The sequence below is a fragment of the Triticum dicoccoides genome, chromosome 1A (assembly GCF_002162155.2).
Source record: "Triticum dicoccoides isolate Atlit2015 ecotype Zavitan chromosome 1A, WEW_v2.0, whole genome shotgun sequence".
In the NCBI taxonomy this organism is placed as follows: domain Eukaryota; kingdom Viridiplantae; phylum Streptophyta; class Magnoliopsida; order Poales; family Poaceae; genus Triticum; species Triticum dicoccoides.
Window position 1 is genome coordinate 16,526,731 of NC_041380.1, and position 23,272 is coordinate 16,550,002.

General features: G+C 44.5%; 1 protein-coding gene across 1 annotated transcript; it reads left to right on the forward strand.

The window, feature by feature from the left end:
* Window positions 1–3,318: 3,318 nt before the first annotated feature.
* LOC119359337 (CSC1-like protein At3g21620) lies at window positions 3,319–10,595 on the forward strand. Its single transcript, XM_037625580.1, has 12 exons — window positions 3,319–3,705; window positions 4,848–5,204; window positions 5,750–5,896; window positions 6,329–6,464; window positions 6,922–7,023; window positions 7,305–7,421; window positions 7,518–7,598; window positions 7,764–8,104; window positions 8,257–8,502; window positions 9,184–9,508; window positions 9,637–9,870; window positions 9,969–10,595. The coding sequence occupies exons 2-12, from the start codon at window positions 4,891–4,893 to the stop codon at window positions 10,218–10,220; spliced, it is 2,295 nt and encodes a 764-aa protein (XP_037481477.1). The 5' UTR covers window positions 3,319–3,705; window positions 4,848–4,890; the 3' UTR covers window positions 10,221–10,595.
* Window positions 10,596–23,272: the final 12,677 nt, after the last annotated feature.

The window sequence follows — 23,272 nt, forward strand, 5'->3', positions numbered from 1 at the left end:
ATAAAAGAAAATAAGTTTCTCATGTGATATGTGGTCTAGTTGTTGGGAAAATTTGCAAATGTGAATTTTGACTTTATTTGCAAAATCTCTCTGAAATTTGTAAAAATGGGCATAACTTTTGCATACTAACTCGGATGAAAAAGTTTTTTATATGAAAAATCATCTACTCGAAAAGTTACATCCAAATTTAACGGGGGAACCCCGTTAAACATTTTCAAAATCCTCAAAAACCTAATAGAAAAAAAGTTACGGGGCTTGTAAGATCTAGAGTGGAAAAAATTGAAAAATATTCAAACAGTGGGCAAACTATGGTCAAACAATGGTCAAACTAATTATTCTAGAATATTAGTGTTACTAAATAATTATTTTAATTATTTCAATTTTGGTCAAATCTGGTCAAACTGTGGTCAACTGTGGTCAAACTGTGGTCAAACAATGGTCAAACTAATTATTCAAGAAATATTAGTGTTACTAAATAATTATTGTTTTTTAAAACAATAGTTTCAAACTCAAATAGTTTCAAACTCAAGCAAAATTCCTGAAGGTTAATAGGATTGACATCTTATTATTGTCAGGAAAACAACAAGTGCAGACTTGGAGCGTGGGAGAATAGAACCCGGAAGTTAAGCGTGCTTGGGCTGGAGTAGTGAGAGGGATGGGTGACCGGTTGGGAAGTTAGATGATTTGGAATGATGAGGGGTGATAAAAGAATAAATTGAGAAGTGATGAGGGGTGGTGATTAGAGACTAGAGGTTAAAATAATTCAGAAATTTGAAAAAAAAAATTCAATTTTTTTTTTCAAAAACCTGTGGCGGCCTTTAGTCGCGGTTAGCCACAAGAACCGCGACTAAAGGTCCTCCGCCCACGTGGACGGGCCTTTAGTCGCGGTTCTTAAGCAACCGCGACTAAAGGGGGGGGCCTTTAGTCGCGCCCGTCTGGTCGCGGTTGCGCAACCGCGACTAATGGCAGTTGCGAACCGCGACCAAAGGCCCTTTTTCCACCAGTGCTTATACTGCCCTTGCCAAGCAGAAGGGCAGTTCTTCCACTCCCAGTGCATGCAGTCTATGCTGCCAAGCATCCCCGGGAAGCCCCTGCTAGCATTCATCGCCAACAAACGGGCTGTATCTTCAGCTGTCAGCTCTCTCAAGTACTCAGGGCCAAACACAGCAATCACAGCCTTACAGAACTTATACAAGGACTCTAGGCATGTAGACTCGCTCATACGGACGTACTCGTCAATGAGATCACCGGGCACTCCGTATGCAAGCATTCGGATGGCGACAGTGCATTTCTGATAAGAGGAGAAACCAATCTTGCCGACGGCATCCTCTTTGCACTCGAAGTAGTCATCATAGCCGACCACTCCCTCTCTAATACGGTTGAAAACATGCCTACTCATACGGAACCGGCGGCGGAATTTGTGATGTTTGAACAACGGGTTTGTTGTATCAAAGTAGTCCTTTCAGAGAAGGAAATGCCCGCTCTCCTGGTTACGATTCAACGCCGGAAGGTGGCCCGGAATGGAGCCACGAAACAACGGCCGCTGGTTGTTGAGGTGGTGATGGACCAACACGGCAACCAATATCTCCTCCTCGTCGTCGGACGACGAATCGTCGGAGTCGCAAAGGAAATTGTGGAAAAAGAACTCGTCGGCGGAGTCCATTTTCGTACCTTGGCAACTGTCGAACAGTTTGCGGGCGTCGAAGAAGGAGATGGCCGGCGAGGGGAGACACGGCACCCACAGACCAGCTAGCTGCCCGGCCGGCGTCCGATGAGTGTGACGGCGTCCGACGAGCGTGCCGGTCGTCTGTGGCTGGGGCGGCGAGGCGTCTACTTGGTCGCGGGGCGGCTGGGCGGTGGGGGAAACAGCGACGGGGAACCAACTTGCTCCCCGGCGGCAAAACGGCGGCGGCGGGCGATTGGGGGCAGGGGCGGCGTTGCTGGGCGGATGTGGAGGCGGCGGCAAAATGAACGGCGGCGTCGGTGACGGGGGCGAGGGTTGCTTGTTGGCTGGGAGGGAGGGAAGGCTAATGTGCCACAGACGAGCAGGCCCGGGGACAGAAGTAGGCGAGCGAGCGCGCGTCCGTCGCGTCCACGCCGACGCAAATCAGACTAAAAAATGGGCCGAGAATGGATCGCCCGTGGACGAAAAACGAACGCGTGTCCGTTTAGATCTGCGTGTTGAGCCGCCTTTTCTGTCCGCGTCGATCCAAACGAACGGCCGCGGACGAAATGGGTCGCCGCATTGAAGTCGTTCGAATTGGCTTAAACACTATTGGCACCCCCGCCCGCGACAGTGACATCCGAGGACCCCTTCTAGTCGACCCGCGCGACGTGTATGTCGACGGAGGTACGTACCGCCGTGGCAAAACCGTGTGTCCCTTTTCGCCAGCCTGCTTTAGCTTGGCCGAGGCGAAGAGCTTAAGCGAGAGCAGGGGAGAATCAGATCCAGGCGTGGAAATCCGGTACGCATGCAGCAAGCTCGCTGGCACCTAGCAAGCGTTTCTCTGCTAGTAGATGATGACAAGTGAGGTCAGGACCTAATGCTCCCGGCTGGGCCAAAAATATACTCCATCTCTCTCTCTCTCTATTTCAAGTACTATATTATAGCGTGCATATGTTTTCTGAAAAGTCACATTTTACAAATTTTGATTAAATTTATAGAGAAAACTGTTTACATCCACAATACCACATATATATAAATTATGGAACTACCTCTTATTTCGAACCTAACGATATAAGATTGTCATTCTACACGTAAAAGCTTTTCTCTAAAAACTTGGGCTACATCGCTAGCAAGCGAGAGTATATTTTTAACTGCGTGCTAGTTATTTGTACGTTGTCTGGAATTCGAATCAACGCAAGTTTATTTCAGAGATAATATAATCCAGGTCGAAGAATGGGGGCGACAACCCTGATGACCGAACTAGAAATGGCGTTGCAAGCAACAATGAGTTGTGACGCCGCAGTTGGAGAAATGAAGGAGGCTTAACTCGTGCATGTGGTGGGCACCGGCTCGTCAGGAAAAATATATGTGATGGTCAGAAAGGTTTAAGGGCATCTCCAACCGCGCCCTCAGAAAGGCCTCCCCGGACAATTTTTTCGCGCCGGCGCCAAAAAAGCGGCCCAGTCCCGTGGATCGTACGTGTACCATTCGTGTGTAGGCGCCGCCCTGCACGTGGTGGGTGGTGGGTGGGCCTGGCCGCCTCTCCTCGCCGTGGCGAAACCGCGTGTCCGCGTGTACACAGCTTGGCTCAGCCCAGGTGACCGTTGCGCCCCGCAATCCATCCGTTCCGATCGATATCTTCTTCTTCCCCTCCCCTCCTCTCTCGTCTCCCTTCACTTTCCATCTCCTCCGTCTCCCTCCGCCCCTTTTAAACCAACGGAAGCAGAGTTCCAGACAGATAGATAGGTAGATATACTACTAGTGGTGGTAGCACCGGGGCAGAGTTTGAATCCGAAGCACAGCATCGAATCCGGCGTGGCTGCTCGCCGACGCAACCGACCACCCGCCGGAGAAAGGCAAGCAATCTGCCACGCCACGCCAGCGGAAGGAAGGCTGCGGGGGAGGATCATCCCTACCCTACCCTACCCTAGGCGCAAAGCCGAAGCTACTACCCCCCGAGCACACCGGTGGCTTTTGGGGGGAAAGGAACACCCCGCCGCCGCCGCCGGCCCCGGACGCGAGGGAGACCGACAGCCCAGGTCTGCTCCTCCTCCTCCTTCCTCTTCTCCTTCCACCTGCCCTCCGCTCTCTTTCGGTTGGTTGGATGGCATGGTAGGGCTCCAGCGCTTTCGGCGCCGCCCAACTGTTCGTCCGATTGCCCACAAGGGATACGTGCCGGTATTCGCTCCCCAGCCGCCGCAGATCCTGTCCCCCGTCGTTTCCCGTCTAGCTGGGTTGACTTCCGCGCAGCAATTTGGAGGTCGGCGTATCATCAATTTCGTCATCCTGTCCGCATTGTTGGAACTCGGAAGCAGAGGAGCCAAAATAAATACGTTTTTTTAAATATTTTTATTATCTTTCTGTTCGCGAAATCTTAGCTGCGAAGCAACGCCGCTGGCCAGAATTATTTTCCCCTCCGTGGGCGCACCGCCACCACCACCATCTTCCATTATTCTCGCCAAAAATCTAGACAGAAACAGGACAAATACTTGGTCTTTTTCCCCGGAGTTGCTCCACCAGCACCACGTATTTTATTCCCCCGTGATACGCTGCCAATAGTATATATACATATATAGTGGGAAATAATAATACCCCAACTTTTCCGCTGCCGTTGCTGTCATGCAAGTCGGCAACGGGCCCCTGAACCCGAAACCCTCTCTCTCGCTTTCCGGGGTCAAACACACCACGCTCCGACGATTCCGGGTGGCCGGCGGGACGGCTGATACGCAAACCCATCCATTAGCTTTGATTTAATTCACACGCCCCACAAGATAGATACTTGATTGATCGACACAGCTTTCGATTCCGTTGCCGGTTCCTTTCCATGCACCAGAGCCACCAGCTTGCTATCTAATCATCATTGGAGGTGCTTTGGCTGTGCCACTTGTGCTTTTGCTTGCTGCTTCAACATGTGGCAGCGAGCGCCCGCCCGTTTGTCCGCCCAAATTTGTGGCCGGCATTTGTCGTCCATTCGGGCACCGAATCCGTTCGCAGTCATGCTGTGCTGGCAGCCAGGGCGATGTAGATGTACAACTAAATCAGTGCACAATCGGTTTCATACATTTGTGGCGCAGTTTTGTTTTATCTTTTCATTCACAAGTGGCATCACGTTTGTGTGACATTATCGCTCATCGTGTGGTTGCTTTCAGTCATTCTAACATCATACGGTCCGCATGTGCAGGCCGTGTTCTCTGTCAAGTTATTAAGTCATCTGAAGGACAGCCATGGCTACGATCAAAGACATTGGCGTCGGGGCGGCGTTCAACATAGTGACCGCCACCATCTTCCTGCTGATATTCGCTTTCCTGCGGCTACAGCCCATCAACGACAGGATCTTCTTCCCGAAATGGTACCTCAAGGGAATGCGGGACAGCCCCTCCTCCGCCGGCGCCGCCGTGACCAAGTATGTCAACCTGAACGTGCGGTCGTACTTGAAGTTCTTGAGCTGGATGCCGGCTGCTCTCAAGATGCCCGAGGAGGAGTTGATCGAGCATGCCGGCCTCGATTCCGTTGTCTATCTACGGATATACCTCACCGGGTACGTTGCTGCAGCTTTGCGCTCTTGCTGGCTCTTTGCAACCGCTTGTCTTTGTTGTTTATTATATTACCGCCCATGCAAGCTCTTTTTTTACCATGGCATTGCTAATCCCTTGTTGATCAAATGTTTGGTTATGTGATTCTTTGGTGCCAGCAATTTTTTTTATCATTATCAGTCTCTTTAAGGCATAAACCTGGAGCATAACTACCAAATTTAGTGCTTTTTACGTACATGTTGCATGGGAATGATGTCTATAGGTTGCCAAATTTTACTGCTCTGCCTGTGTTGTTACTTATACTTCAAGTCTATTAATGGGGCCACACATATCATGTGGGTTTTAATAAGCAGGCCCATTTCTGTTATGCAAAAACGTTTTTCCTTATTATTATTTTTAATCACATATGGTTTAGCACTGTATTTGGAACATCAGATGGGCATATGTACATTATATTATTTATTATCCATTTTGCGCATAACATCCTTCATGTCAAGTGCCCAATCTTTCGATGCCTATATGCTGACGAACTTTTAACTAATCACTGCAGACTGAAGATATTTGTCCCGATTACGATTCTTGCTTTTGCTGTTCTGGTCCCTGTGAACTGGACCAATGATACGCTAGATGATTTGAAGGTAGTCCACAGTGATATTGACAACCTTTCAATATCCAACATACCTCATGGATCAAAGAGGTGAGCAACGGGATATGTAGCAGAAATAGTTTATTTATGTTGATTATAAAATGCTTTGCTGATTCGTTTCATAGAAGCTGTAGATATTCAATAGTGGCGCTGGCTTGCTACAAGTAATATCTATATATGCATACTGCTTGCGCCGTAGGCACATGAGTTTCTTATGGTTGCAGGATTCTTAGTGTTTATTTGGGTGAGCAATGCACCATTCTTGTGTCATTTTAGTAAGGTGCAAGCACTCTGTACAGGCTTAGCATTTAGCAACTGCCCGTAAAAAATATATAAAAAAATTCCAGTCATAGGAAGTTGTTCTGCTCAAAAGCATGTTGTTGCATATCAGCTACGCAACATAAATCTTCCACCCATAATTGTTAGAGGTTCGTTCATTCTTGTATGTTCATGATTATGCTCATGCTTCCATTTTTTGTGCAGGTTTATAGCTCACTTGGTTATGGCCTATGTATTTACTTTTTGGACCTGCTATGTACTTAAGAATGAGTATGAAAGAGTCGCGACTATGAGGTTGCGCTTTCTTGCTTCAGAGAAACGCCGACCAGATCAGTTCACTGTATGTATACCCATTTACCTATACTCTTCCTATTTAGTATATTGGGATGTTTAGGGTGTTGTATGTAAGTTTGGATAACTCAAAAGGTGCTGGCAGACTAGCAAGTTGTGGGACTATAAGGATTACACACTGGATTTTTCTTTTTTGTTATTGTGTAACTTGATAAACATTTAAATATTCCTATTATTTCAAAATTGGAATTGTACAACTTGATAACTATTTAAAGATTCCTATTATTTTAAAATTCGAAAGCAAATTCTGGAGCAGATTTTTCTGGCAAATTGTTGTCATAAAAGCACCTTTGTGACTGCAACTTATACATGAGCTCAGTTTAGAACCCTTTTCTAGAAAAAAGAATGCTGCATACAGCAATGATCTTAGTAGAATGATCTTATCTAGATTAATGGTTCTCTGATTATTCTTTTGATTCTGAGTCATCAATGTATTTTTATTGTAGGTTCTTGTACGGAACATACCACCAGACCCCGATGAATCAGTTAGCGAGCTTGTGGAACATTTCTTCCTTGTCAATCATCCTGATCATTATCTGAAACATCAGGTAATCACTAAATTTTGGAACATCTCCCATTTGAAGAATCATCTGCAAATCCAAATGTAAGGAAGTGTGCAGCGCAAAGCAATTATCAGGGTACTGATATGCTATAGCACGACATGAATCATATGATGATATTTGTTTAGCTACTTAGTTAAAAATAATAACTATGATTTTCCTTAAACTAATTATTGTGCTTAAGCCTTATATTGCATTTCTTTCTTGCTGAATACCTCTTCAGATGATTTTTGTAGGGGACTAATCTTTTATGTCTTGTTGCTCAATAGACAGTTTACAATGCAAATAAACTTGCTGATCTGGTTGAGAAGAAGAAGAAAATGCGGAATTGGCTTGATTACTACCAAAACAAGCTTGAGCGAAAATCCAAAAGGCCAACAACTAAGGTTGGTCTGCAAATATAGTTACCCATTCATTGCTTTTTTATTGTATTCGGGGTCTGTTTTGTAATTCCTTTGCCTATCTTTGGACCTAAATTACAGACTGGCTTTCTTGGATGTTTTGGTTCTGAAGTGGATGCGATTGATCACTGCAAATCAGAGATTGAGAAGATAGGGAAGGAAGTAAGTTACAAAATATGTATTCATGTAACCTTTGCACTATTCGTCTATGCATGTTGCCGTTTTGACTAGATTTCTAATCTTTCTTTGTTCTTTTTAAGTGTTAGGTTATCTATTGTTTACAGCTAACTGTCAGAATACATAGTCTAATACCATGACAATACACAGGAAGCTGAAGAGCGTAAAAAGGTCATGAAGGATCCCAAGTCCATTATGCCAGCAGCCTTTGTTTCTTTTCGTTCACGGTGGGGTGCAGCTGTTTGTGCACAGACACAACAAACCAGCAACCCAACCCTTTGGCTGACTGAATGGGCTCCAGAACCTCGTGATGTCTACTGGAGTAATCTATCTATTCCCTTTGTTTCCCTCACAGTCAGGAGGTTGATAATTGGCGTGGCCTTTTTCTTCCTCAACTTCTTCTATGTCATTCCAATAGCATTCGTACAGACTCTTGCAAATCTTGAAGGCATAGAGAAGGCACTACCATTTCTAAAACCTTTAATTGAATCGTAAGTCTACTTTCACAATGTTAATTACTCCCCAGTTTCGTGGCGTCTCCATAGATTTTCCATCATTGCTGTAGAATCAGTGTGAAAGTTTATTGTTGAGATGTCATATATATTGATGTCCTCCCGATTTCTGCTTGCCAACTATTTTCCAGACCCCCCATTAAATCATTCATCCAAGGGTTTCTTCCTGGACTTGCTCTGAAGATCTTCCTCATAGTGCTTCCAACTATACTGATGTACATGTCACAGTTTGAAGGATTAATATCACAGTCATCACTAGAGCGAAGAACTGCATCCAAGTATTTTATATTCTTGTTCTTCAATGTATTTTTGGGGAGCATCGTTACAGGATCTGCTTTGGAGCAGCTTGATACCTACCTTCATGCGTCAGCTAATGAGTATGTCCCTTGCAGACACATTTACCAATTATGCATTTAGAGTAAGAGGTGTATAAATAGCACATCACCTATAAGTTTGCTGCAACATGTAGCTCATATGTGGTTGGTCTATTGCATTTTTATCGTATTTTTCCTAAGCATGGTGTTCCATTTTCTTGGGATGATATTTTACTTCACCTTAATATGGGAGGACCCCTGAACAGATTTAGCAGTGTCGGTGATAACTTTGTGGGCTGTGCATCATGATATGTTATTCTTGGAAGAAAAATGTCCACCTTCAGGAAAAAAACATGGTTTTGCATTTAGTTACAGTTTGTTAACCCTGGCTGGCCTATCTTCTTTGACTTCGCTCATGTTTTAGAAACAAACATCAATTACGCTTAATGCATGATACATATTAGAATTCTCATTAACTTTCTCTAAATTAGACCCAACACATATAGTTTCTTGAAATTGGCAAAGAAATTATGTCATGGACTTGGCTGGAACATCGCTGTATGTAATGACCTGTGCTAGGTGCTGCTGATCCTTTTTTACTTAACAGACTGGTTAACGTTGGTAATTTTTTGTTTGTGTTTGTTATTGCGCACTGATCCATGGATCTGAAAATTTGTTCTTCACATTCTTAAATTGAATGGTGATGGCTATCTCCAGTGAGTCTAAATTGCTTTTTTTTTGCAGCATACCAAGGATCATTGGTGTAGCCATACCAATGAAGGCAACATTTTTCATAACATACGTAATGGTTGATGGTTGGGCTGGTGTATCTCTTGAAATATTGAGAATAAGGGCATTTGTGCTATACCACCTGAAAAACTTTTTCTTGGTCAAGACAGAGAAGGACAGAGAAGAGGCAATGGATCCGGGCAGCATCTGTTTTTACTGGTCTGAGCCTCGAATACAGCTATATTTCTTGCTTGGTCTTGTGTATGCTGCAGTGACACCGCTCTTGCTACCTTTTATACTGGTATTCTTTGCGCTGGGATACGTTGTCTACCGCCACCAGGTAAGTAAAGAGCTCTTGCTGCTACTTCGGAGATTTTTGGTGTTTCGATGATGGTCGAATATGATGAACCTCCGAATGAACTCTCTGAATGCTTGGTTTCCTTATCACTTGATCCTACATTGTTTCAGATCATAAATGTCTACCATCAACGGTACGAGAGTGGGGCGCAGTTCTGGCCCAACGTGCATCTACGCATAATCGTAGCCTTGATCGCATCGCAGCTGCTTCTCCTTGGGCTCTTGAGCACAAAAGGTTTGGAGGAGGCGACGCCAGTTCTCCTCGTTCTTCCCATATTAACCTTTTGGTTCCACAAGTACTGCACGCACCGGTACAAGCCCGCGTTTGTGAGGAACCCGCTGCAGGTAACGTTTACACCTAATCTCTCTTCGCCGTCGGATTTTGATTTCTCCTTGTCCTCTTCGGTGCCGAGAGTCTGAAGATGTGTTTGTGGTTTGCGCAGGAGGCGATGAGGAAGGACACGCTGGAGCACGCGAGGGAGCCCAACTTCGACCTCAAGTCGTACCTGGCGGACTCGTACCTGCACCCAGTGTTCAAGAGCGACGATGTCGACAAGTTCTACGTCGCCGAGGACCCCGGCGCGGATGAGGTGATTGTGGCGACCAAGCGGCAGTCGAGGAGGACCACGCCCATGCAGAGCAAGTACGACGGCTCCGACAGGCTCTCCGTGCCGGACTCCATACCCGAAAGGTAGCACTTGCTCTTGCCGGCAAGCTTGCTAGCCGCCATGGGAGGAGTGCATATTGGTTCTTTAGGCTGTTAGTGTGTACAGAGAGAGACAGCGAGGGGGGGAATGGAATTCTGCTCGATGATGGATGGATGTCACACGGCTGGGGATGTTGGCTGCACTTGCTTGCAGACTTGCAATGCACACGGCACACCAGTACACCTGTTTTTCCACTGGTATTTGAACCGAATACGATCCAGAGATGCACATTGCAGTGAGGATTGGTTTGGCGTTGGCAAGCATATAGTATTGTGAATTGGAGAAGTTTGTGACCAGTTTCATCTGTCCATGTCCGGTGTACTGATTAGAATTTTAAAATATATAGTGGACAAATGTCAATGTGCAAAAAATACTACTGCTACAGACCTAGCTCAGTCCACAATAATTCTACAACTCCAGAGATGCAAGATCAAGACTCCATGTCCGCATGCCCATAAGGTATCTCCATGGAGACGCATGGTCATCGAATAGGAAATCTCTTGTATGACCATAGTTGCAGCAACAGTGGACATCCAAGCAAGCTGACTTTTTTTTTTTGCCTTTCGAGTGCAACCGTTGCACAAGTCTTTGTACGTAGCTACTAACAAGGCAGAACCGAAACTCCTCTACACGATGTCCCCTAGCTAGGGCAACGAGCATCTGCTATCTCTCGCGCAATACCAATGAAGAATGCATGGATAGTGGTCACATGATTCTCCGTGAACATCGTCTTGCCGAATAACTAGTGAATATACGCCTTTAGGCACCGATCAATCTGTGGCTCTGGGAACTGAACAGCCGGCCATCCTAACTGAACAATATGCATAGAAACCAAATAATTGTATCAACTAGCTAGTAATGAAAACGAAGTAAACACGATATGTGGAGTGTAGCGAGATGATTACCTAAAACTGGCCCAACCATGAGAAAAGAGGTCCGTGAGGATCCTCGTCCAAGTCCGTAGCAGCCGGAAAAACAACTATGAAATGTCTGTGCATCTCTGCTCGCTAGACAACTGATGCCTATAAAGGACCTATGGCAGCACCCGTCAAAAGGAGTCCCAACAAGTAGGACACATCCTATAGACTAGGATCCATCTCTCCTGAAGGGAAGTGAAACATATGGGTCTCATGTCTCCATCTATCTACTAGGCATCTCTTCGTCTATTACTCCGGTAATTTCACATGAATTTTGGAGAAATCAAGGTACACAAATTAAAGAGATCAAAGGTTGGATCAGCGTTGTGCAAATGATCTTGGATAAAAAGTTTCGCATCACAGTTATTGTACCAAGACATCCCTGATGAAAAGGAAAATGCATGCTCGTTACTTATCGAGAAAGAAACATCCTGATTTCTTGTACCAAGGTTTTTCTTTCTTTTTTTTGCCACGATCTTGTACCATGAATTGTGCATGAGATATCTGCTGGGAAATTCAATGATGCTCTCATATAAGCATGAGATCTCTACATGCATTTTTCATAAGGAAAAATGTAACCGAGTTATTTTTATGAATGTAACATATTTATTGAATGGATGAAAATTCCTTGCAAAACAGAGTGAAAGAAAAAACATAACATTTCTAATGTGAGAGCATCTCTAACCATCTTAGCTAGGTTTAGATCCTCGTGGCCCTACCCGGTGGGAGATGACCACGTCATTAGCCACCAAATTCGCTAGGATCCTGCGGGAATTAGATCCCGTAATCTGTTGAATCTGAGTGAGGTTCCTCACGAGGAATGGTATCCCGAGTGCCTTTTGATTGTTCCACGAAAGTGTACAGAGAAAGATCCTGGCGGATTCTTGGATCCAACTTTTCGTGTCCCGGATCTTTTAGTACAATCTTGTCAGGAAAAGTTTAGTGACACTCAAAATTTTCTATTGGAAGAGGGTGACTAGTGATCCCGTCAAGGATCTATCATGAAATCCGAGTGACAAACTTGACGTTTGGACCGATTTTCTCAGGAAATGCCAATCATTATCCTGGGAGAACACCAACTTTTATCAACTCCAGATCCAAACCCGTGATTCGATGCTTTGGAACCTAGTAAATGTTGGGGAACATAGCATGCAATTTCAAAAACTTTCCTACGATCACACAAGATCTATCTTGGAGATGCATATCAACGAGACGGGGAGAGTGTGTCCATATACCCTCGTAGACCGAAAGCGGAAGCGTTAGGTTAACGCAGTTGATGTAGTCGAATATCTCCACGATCCAACCGATCTTAGTACCGAACGTACGGCACCTCCGAGTTCAGCACACGTTCAGTTCGATGACGTCCCTCGAACTCTTGATCCAGCAAAGGGTCGAGGGAGAGTTCCGTCAGCACGACAGCGTGGTGACGGTGATGGTGATGTGATCCACGCAGGGCTTCGCCTAAGCACTATAACGCTATGACTGAAGGAGTAAATTATGGAGGGGGCACCGCACACGGCTAAGAGAACAATTGATGTGCTATGGGGTGCCCCATGCCCCCGTATATAAAGGAGGAGAGGAGGAGGCCGACCACAAGGGGGCGCGCCATGGGGGGAGTCCTACTAGGACTCCACTCCTAGTAGGATTTGCCCCCCCCCTTTTTCCTTTCTTACTAGAGGGGAAAAGGAAGGAGATGGAGAGGGAGAGGGGAAAGGGGGGCGCCGCCCCTCCCCTAGTCCAATTCGGACTGCCATGGGGGGGGGCACCCCTTGCGGCCCTCCTCTCTCTCCACTAAGGCCCATGTAGGCCCAATACTTCCCCGGGGGGTTCCGGTAACCCCTCGGTACTCCGGTAAAATACCCGAACCACTCGAAACCATTCCGATGTCCGAATTGTTGGGTTTTGTAGTAATTTCAAAAAAAAAATTCTACGCACACGCAAGATCATGGTGATGCATAGCAACGAGAGAGGGAGAGTGTGATCTACGTACCCTTGTAGATAAACAGCGGAAGCGTTGTGACAACGCGGTTGATGTAGTCGTACGTCTTCACAATCCGACCGATCCAAGCACCGTTACTCCGGCACCTCCGAGTTCTTGGCACACGTTCAGCTCGATGACGACCCTCGGGCTCCGATCCAGCAAAGCGTCGGGGAGGAGTTCCGTCAGCACGACGGCGTGGTGACGATCTTGATGTTCTACCGTCGCAGGGCTTCGCCTAAGCAATGTTACAATATGACCGAGGTGGAATATGATGGATGGGGGCACCGCACACGGCTAAGGAACGATCACGAAGATCAACTTGTGTGTATATGGGGTGCCCCCTGCCCCCGTATATAAAGGAGTGTAGGAGAGGAGGGCCGGCCCTCTCTATGGCGCGCCCTAGGGGAGTCCTACTCTCACCGGGAGTAGGATTCCCCCTTTCCTAGTCCAACTAGGAGTCCTTCCAAGGAAGGGGAAGGGAGAAGGAAAGGAAGGAGGGGGCGCAGCCCCTCCCCCTAGTCCAATTCGGACTAGGCCTTGGGGAGGCGCGCGGCCTGCCCTAGGCAGCCCCTCTCTCTTTCCCGTATGGCCCAATAAGGCCCAATACTTCTCTCCCGTATTCCCGTAACTCCCCGATACTCCGAAAAATACCCAAATCACTTGGAACCTTTCCGATGTCCGAATATAGTCGTCCAATATATTGATTTTTACGTCTCGACCATTTCGAGACTCCTCGTCATGTCCCCGATCCCATCCGGGACTCCGAACTCCTTCGGTACATCAAAACTCATAAACTCATAATATATCTGTCATCGAAACCTTAAGCGTGCGGACCCTACGGTTTGAGAACAATGTAGACATGACCGAGACACGTCTCCGGTCAATAACCAATAGCGGGACCTGGATGCCCATATTGGCTCCTACATATTCTACGAAGATCTTTATCGGTCAGACCGCATAACAACATACGTTGTTCCCTTTGTCATTGGCATGTTACTTGCCCAAGATTCGATCGTCGGTATCCAATACCTAGTTCAATCTCGTTACTAGCAAGTCTCTTTACTCGTTCCGTAATACATCATCTCGCAACTAACTCATTAGTTGCAATGCTTGCAAGGCTTATGTGATGTGCATTACCGAGAGGGCCCAGAGATACCTCTCCGACAATCGGAGTGACAAATCCTAATCTCGAAATACGCCAACCCAATATGTACCTTTGGAGACACCTGTAGAGCTCCTTTATAATCACCCAGTTACGTTGTGACGTTTGGTAGCACACAAAGTGTTCCTCCGGCAAACGGGAGTTGCATAATGTCATAGTCATAGGAACATGTATAAGTCATGAAGAAAGCAATAGCAACATACTAAACGATCGGGTGCTAAGCTAATGGAATGGGTCATGTCAATCAGATCATTCACCTAATGATGTGATCCTATTAATCAAATAACAACTCTTTGTCCATGGTTAGGAAACATAACCATCTTTGATTAACGAGCTAGTCAAGTAGAGGCATACTAGTGACACTCTGTTTGTCTATGTATTCACACATGTATTATGTTTCCGGTTAATACAATTCTATCATGAATAATAAACATTTATCATGATATAAGGAAATAAATAATAACTTTATTATTGCCTCTAGGGCATATTTCCTTCAGTCTCCCACTTGCACTAGAGTCAATAATCTAGATCACATCGCCATGTGATTTAATAGTTCACATCTTTATGTGATTGGTTCACATCTCCATGTGACTAACACCCAAAGGGTTTACTAGATTCAATAATCTAGTTCACATCGCTATGTGATTAAGACCCAAAAAGTGATCATGTTTTGCTTGTGAGAGAAGTTTTAGTCAATGGGTCTGCCACATTCAGATCCACATGTATTTTGCAAATTTCTATGTCAACAATGCTCTGCATGGAGCTACTCTAGTTAATTGCTCCCACTTTCAATATGTATCCAGATTGAGATTTAGAGTCATCTGGATCAGTGTCAAAAACATGCATCGACGTAACCCTTTACGACGAACCTTTTTGCCACCTCCGTAATCGAGAAACATATCCTTATTCCAGTAAGGATAATTTTGACCGCTGTCCATTGATCTACTCCTAGATCACTATTGTACTCCCTCTCTTAACACAGTGTATGGTATACAATAGATCTGGTACACAGCATGGCATACTTTATAGAACCTATGACTGAGGCATAGGGAATGACTTTCATTCTCTTTCTATCTTCTGCCGTGGTCGGGCTTTGAGTCTTACTCAACTTCACACCTTCTAACACAGGCAAGAACTCTTTCTTTGACTGCTCCATTTTGAACTACTTCAAAATCTTGTCAAGGTTTGTACTTATTGAAAAAAAACTTATCAAGCGTCTTGATCTATCTCTATAGATCTTGATGCTCAATATGTAAGCAGCTTCACCGAGGTCTTTCTTTGAAAAACTCCTTTCAAACACTCCTTTATGCTTTGCAGAATAATTCTACATTGTCTCTGATCAACAATATGTCATTCACATATATTTATCAGAAATGCTGTAGTGCTCCCACTCACTTTCTAGTAAATACAGACTTCACCGCAAGTCTGTATAAAACTATATGCTTTGATCATCTTATCAAAGCGTATATTCCAACTCCGAGATGCTTGCACCAGTCCATAAATGGATTGCTGGAGCTTGTATATTTTGTTAGCACCTTTAGGATTGACAAAACCTTCTTGTTGCATCACATACAACTCTTCTTTAATAAATCCATTAAGGAATGCAGTTTTGTTTATCCATTTGCCAGATTTCATAAAATGCGGCAATTGCTAACATGATTCGGACAGACTTAAGCATAGATATGAGTGAGAAAATCTCATCGTAGTCAACACCTTGAACTTGTCAAAAACCTTTTGCGACAATTCTAGCTTTGTAGATAGTAACACTACTATCAGTGTCCGTCTTCCTCTTGAAGATCCATTTATTATCAATGGCTTGCCGATCATCGGGCAAGTCCACCAAAGTCCACACTTTGTTCTCATACATGGATCCTATCTCAGATTTCATGGCCTCAAGCCATTTATCGGAATCTGGGCTCATCATCGCTTCCTCATAGTTCGTAGGTTCGTCATGGTCAAGTAACATGACCTCCAGAATAGGATTACCGTACCACTCTGGTGCGGATCTCACTCTGGTTGACCTACGAGGTTTGGTAGTAACTTGATCCAAAGTTACATGATCATCATCATTATCTTCCTCACTAATTGGTGCATGAGTCACAGGAACAGATTTCTGTGATGAACTACTTTCCAATTATGGAGCAGGTACAGTTACCTCATCAAGTTCTACTTTCCTCTCACTCACTTCTTTCAAGAGAAACTCCTTCTCTAGAAAGGATCCATTCTTAGCAACGAATGTCTTGCCTTCGGATCTGTGATAGAAGGTGTACCCAACTGTCTCCTTTGGGTATCCTATGCCAGTTTCAATTCCAAATCATTTGCCGACATGCGGACTCACTTCTCTTTTATGGGATGACTTTTATTATCCAAGTTGTCTATTTACGTGGGTGAATCAAGTACAACAAGTCAGGTCAGAGCTTGTGGTAGAAGATTGGGCGACATATTTCTCCGATTTGGGTTTGAGCTTATCAGGATGAAAGTTTTTCATATAAGCATCGCAACCCCAAACTTTAAGAAACGACAACTTTGGTTTCTTGCCAAACGACAGTTCATAAGGCGTCGTCTCAACGGATTTTGATGGTACCCTATTTAACGTGAATGCAGCTGTCTCTAATGCATGACCCCAAAACGATAGTGGTAAATCGGTAAGAAACATCATAGATTGTATTATATCCAATAAAATACGGTTATGATGTTCGGACACACCATTATGCTGTGGTGTTCCAGGTGGCATGAATTTGTGAAACTATTCCACATTGTTTTAATTGAAGACCAAACTCGTAACTCAAATATTCGTCTCCGCGATCAGATCGTGGAAACCTTATCTTCTTGTCACGATGATTTTCACTTCACTCTGAAATTCTTTGAACTGTTCAAATGTTTCAGACTTATGTTTCATCAAGTAGATATCCCCATATCTGCTCAATTCATCTGTGAAGGTCAGAAAATAATGATACCTGCTGCAAGCCTTAATATTCATCGGACCACATACATCAGTATGTATGATTTCCAACAAATCTGTTGCTTGCTTCATTGTTCCGGAGAACGGCGTTTTAGTCATCTTGCCCATGAGGCATGGTTCACAAGCATCAACTGATTCATAATCAAGTGATTCCAAAAACCCATTAGCATGGAGTTTCTTCATGCGCTTTACACCAATATGACCTAAACGGCAGTGCCACAAATAAGTTGCACTATCATTATTAACTTTGCAATTTTTGGTTTCAATATTATGATTATGTGTATCACTACGATCGAGATCCAACGAACTATTTTCATTGGGTGTGTAACCATATAAGGTTTTATTCATGTAAACAGAACAACAATTTATTCTCTTACTTAAATGAATAACCGTATTACAATAAACATGATCAAATCATATTCATGCTCAACGCAAACACCAAATAACACTTATTCAGGTTCAACACTAATCCCGAAAGTATAGGGAGTGTGCGATGATGATCATATCAATCTTGGAACCACTTCCAACACACATCGTCACTTCACCCTTAACTAGTCTCTGTTTATTCTGCAACTCCCGTTTCGAGTTACTAATCTTAGCAACTGAACTAGTATCAAATACTTAGGGGTTGCTATAAACACTAGTAAAGTACACATCAATAACATGTATATCAAATATACTTATGTTCACTTTGCCATCCTTCTTATCCGCCAATCACTTGGGGTAGTTCCGCTTCCAGTGACCAGTCCCTTTGCAGTAGAAGCACTTAGTCTCAGGCTTAGGACCAGACTTGGGCTTCTTCACTTAAGCAGCAACTTGCTTGCTGTTCTTCTTAAAGTTCCCCTTCTTTCCTCTGCCCTTTTCTTGAAACTAGTGATCTTGTCAGCCATCAACACTTGATGCTCTTTCTTGGTTTCTACCTTCGTCGATTTCATCATCATGAAAAGCTTGGGAGTCGTTTCTGTCATCCCTTGTATATCATAGTTCATCATGAAGTTCTACTAACTTGGTGATGGTGACTAGAGAATTCTGTCAATCACTATCTTATCTGGAAGATTAACTCCCACTTGATTCAAGCGATTGTAGTACTCAGACAATCTGAGCATATGCTCACTAGTTGAGCGATTCTCCTCCATCTTTTAGCTATAGAACTTGTTGGAGACTTCATATCTCTCAACTCGGGTATTTGCTTGAAATATTAACTTCAACTCCTGGAACATCTCATATGCTCCATGATGTTCAAAACGTCTTTGAAGTCCCGATTCTAAGTCATTAAGCATGGTGCACTAAACTATCAAGTAGTCATCATATTGAGCTAGCCAAACGTTCATAACGTCTGCATCTGCTCCTGCAATAGGTCCGTCACCTAGCGGTGCATCAAGGACATAATTCTTCTGTGCAGCAATGAGGATAAACCTCAGATCACGGATCCAATCCGCATCATTGCTACTAACATCTTTCAACACAATTTTCTCTAGGAATATATCAAAATAAACACAGGGAAGCAACAACGCAAGCTATTGATCTACAACATAATTTGCAAAATACTACCAGGACAAAGTTCATGATAAATTTAAGTTCAATTAATCATATTACTTAAGAACTCCCACTTAGATAGACATCCCTCTAATCTTCTAAGTGATTACGTGATCCAAATCAACTAAACCATGTTCGATCATCACGTGAGATGGAGTAGTTTCATTGGTGAACATCGCTATGTTGATCATATCTGCTATATGATTCACGCTCGACCTTTCGGTCTCCGTGTTCCGAGGCCATATCTGTATATGCTTGGCTCGTCAAGTATAACCTGAGTATTCTGCGTGTGCAACTGTTTTGCACCCGTTGTATTTGAACGTAGAGCCTATCACACCCGGTCATCACGTGGTGTCTCAGCACAAAGAACCTTTGCAACGGTGCATACTCAGGGAGAACACTTCTTGATAATTAGTGAGAGATCATCTTATAATGCTACCGTCAATCAAAGCAAGATAAGATGCATAAAAGATAAACATCACATGCAATCAATATAAGTGATATGATATGGCCACCATCATCTTGTGCTTGTGATCTCCATCTTCGAAGCACCGTCATGATCACCATCGTCACCGGCGCGACACCTTGATCTCCATCATAGCATCGTTGTCGTCTCGCCAATCTTATGCTTCCACGACTATCGCTACCGCTTAGTGATAAAGTAAAGCATTACAGCGCGATTGCATTGCATACAATAAAGCGACAACCATATGGCTCCCTTGTAGTTGCCGATAACTCGGTTACAAAACATGATCATCTCATACAATAAAATTTAGCATCATGTCTTGACCATATCACATCACAACATGCCCTGCAAAAACAAGTTAGACGTCCTCTACTTTGTTGTTACAAGTTTTACGTGGCTGCTACGGGCTTAAGCAAGAACCAATCTTACCTACGCATGAAAACCACAATGATAGTTTGTCAAGTTGGTGCTGTTTTAACCTTCGCAAGGACCGGGCGTAGCCACACTCGGTTCAACTAAAGTTGGAGCAACTGTCACCCGCTAGCCACCTTTGTGCAAAGCACGTCGGGAGAACTGGTCTCGCGTAAGCGTACGCGTCATGTCGGTCCGGGCCGCTTCGTCCAACAATACCGCCGAACCAAAGTATGACATGCTGGTAAGCAGTATGACTTATATCGCCCACAACTCACTTGTGTTCTACTCGTGCATATAACATCAACATATAAAACCTAGGCTCGAATGCCACTGTTGGGTTTCGTAGTAATTTCAAAAAATTTCCTACGCACACGCAAGATCATGGTGATGCATAGCAACGAGAGGGGGAGAGTGTGATCTACGTACCCTTGTAGATCGACAGCGAAAGCGTTGTGATAACGCGGTTGATGTAGTCGTACGTCTTCACGATCCGACCGATCCAAGCACCGTTACTCCGGCACCTCCGAGTTCTTGGCACACGTTCAGCTCGATGACGATCCCCGGGCTCCGATCCAGCAAAGCGTCGGGGAGGAGTTCCGTCAGCACGACGGCGTGGTGACGATCTTGATGTTCTACCATCGCAGGGCTTCGCCTAAGCACTGCTACAATATGACCGAGGTGGAATATGGTGGATGGGGGCACCGCACACGGCTAAGGAACGATCACGAAGATCAACTTGTGTGTATATGGGGTGCCCCCTGCCCCCGTATATAAAGGAGTGTAGGAGGGGAGGGCCGGCCCTCTCTATGGCGCGCCCTAGGGGAGTCCTACTCCCACCGGGAGTAGGATTCCCCCTTTCCTAGTCCAACTAGGAGTCCTTCCAAGGAAGGGGAAGGGAGAAGGAAAGGAAGGAGGGGGCGCAGCCCCTCCCCCTAGTCCAATTCGAACTAGGCCTTGGGGAGGCGCGCGGCCTGCCCTAGGCAGCCCCTCTCTCTTTCCCGTATGGCCCAATAAGGCCCAATACTTCTCCCCCGTATTCCCGTAACTCCCCGGTACTCCGAAAAATACCCGAATTACTCGGAACCTTTCCGATGTCCGAATATAGTCGTCCAATATATCGATTTTTACGTCTCGACCATTTCGAGACTCCTCGTCATGTCCCCGATCCCATCCGGGACTCCGAACTCCTTCGGTATATCAAAACTGATAAACTCATAATATAACTGTCATCGAAACCTTAAGCGTGCGGACCCTACGGTTCGAGAACAATGTAGACATGACCGAGACACGTCTCCGGTCAATAACCAATAGCGGGACCTGGATGCCCATATTGGCTCCTACATATTCTACGAAGATCTTTATCGGTCAGACCGCATAACAACATACGTTGTTCCCTTTGTCATCGGTATGTTACTTGCCCGAGATTGTTCAATCTCGTTACCGGCAAGTCTCTTTACTCGTTCCGTAATACATCTTCTCACAACTAACTCATTAGTTGCAATGCTTGCAAGGCTTATGTGATGTGCATTACCGAGAGGGCCTAGAGATACCTCTTCGACAATCGGAGTGACAAATCCTAATCTCGAAATACGCCAACTCAACATGTACCTTTGGAGACACCTATAGAGCACCTTTATAATCACCCAGTTACATTGTGACGTTTGGTAGCACACAAAGTGTTCCTCCGGCAAACGGGAGTTGCATAATCTCATAGTCATAGGAACATGTATAAGTCATGAAGAAAGCAATAGCAACATACTAAACGATCGGGTGCTAAGCTAATGGAATGAGTCATGTCAATCAGATCATTCACCTAATGATGTGATCCCGTTAATCAAATAACAACTCTTTGTCCATGGTTAGGAAACATAACCATCTTTGATTAACGAGCTAGTCAAGTAGAGGCATACTAGTGACACTCTGTTTGTCTATGTATTCACACATGTATTATGTTTCCGGTTAATACAATTCTAGCATGAATAATAAACATTTATCATGATATAAGGAAATAAATAATAACTTTATTATTGCCTCTAGGGCATATTTCCTTCACGAATACTACCTTCCAATATATGAATCTTTACCTCTCGACCATTTCGAGACTCCTCGCCATGTCCGTGATCTCATCAGGGACTCCAAACAAACTTGGGTCACCAAAACACATAACTCATAATACAAATCGTCATCGAATGTTAAGCGTGCGGACCCTACGAGTTCGAGAACTATGTAGACATGACCGAGACACATCTCCGGTCAATAACCAAGAGCGGAACCTGGATGCTCATATTGGTTCCTACATATTCTCTGAAGATCTTTATCGGTCAAGCCGCAATAACAACATAAGCTATTCCCTTTGTCATCGGTATGTTACTTGTCCGAGATTCGATCGTCGGTATCATCATACCTAGTTCAATCTCGTTACCGGTAAGTCTCTTTACTCGTTCCGTAATGCATCATCCCGTAACTAACTCATTAGTCACATTGCTTGCAAGGCTTATAGTGATGTGCATTACCGAGAGGGCCCAGACACTCCTCTCCGATACTCGGAGTGACAAATCCTAATCTCAATCTATGCCAACCCAACAAACACCTTCAGAGACACCTGTAGATCATATTTATAATCATCCAGTTACGTTGTGACGTTTGATAACACACACGGTATTCCTCCGATATTCGGGAGTTGCATATTTTCATAGTCAGAGGAATATGTATAAGTCATGAAGAAAGCAATAGCAATAAAACTTAACGATCATTATGCTAAGCTAACAGATGAGTCTTGTCCATCACATCATTCTCTAATGATGTGATCCCGTTCATCAAATGACAACACATGTCTATGGTTAGGAAATTTAACCATCTTTGATTAACGAGCTAGTCAAGAAGAGGCATACTAGAGACACTCTGTTTTTGTCTATGTATTCAGACATGTACTAAGTTCCCTGTTAATACAATTCTAGCATGAATAATAAACATTTATCATGATATAAAGAAATATAAATAACAACTTTATTATTGCCTCTAGGGCATATTTCCTTCAGTAAAAGGCCCGAACGGAGCCATCGAATTCACCCTTTAACAAATGTTCCCAAGTGGAGCAATTCTCACGCTTGGTGTGCGGCTATCGTTGATTTTGTATGGTGTGAGTGATCTCGTGTTTTTTCTTGCATTTTTATGCGATAAATATGTCATAAGATGCTCCGCATCAGAACGAGATTTCTATCCCTTTGGATTACCTTTTCTGATGCCGTCTCTGAGTGCATTAGAGGAAATTCTTTGCATTTACCCAAACGAATTCATGCAGTCTAATCAGGATTTGACGGGACAATTATGAAGAAGACTTTTTGATTCCCATCCTCAAATTGTGCGCACTGTAGTGGGCGTAATGAAGGGTGCTGATGGCGCCTCGATTAGGGTTCCCACTAACTTCACTTGCTAAAACTACTGCTGCCTGAGCGCCGTTGATATGAATGATGAACGGATGGGATCTCGCGTTGCTTGTGGCCTCCCTACTATAAATAAAAGGAAGAATGGGTGAATCGGAAAATTCTCATTCCATTCCCAAATCTCCTCACCAAAACCGCCGCCGCACCCATCTCCTCCAC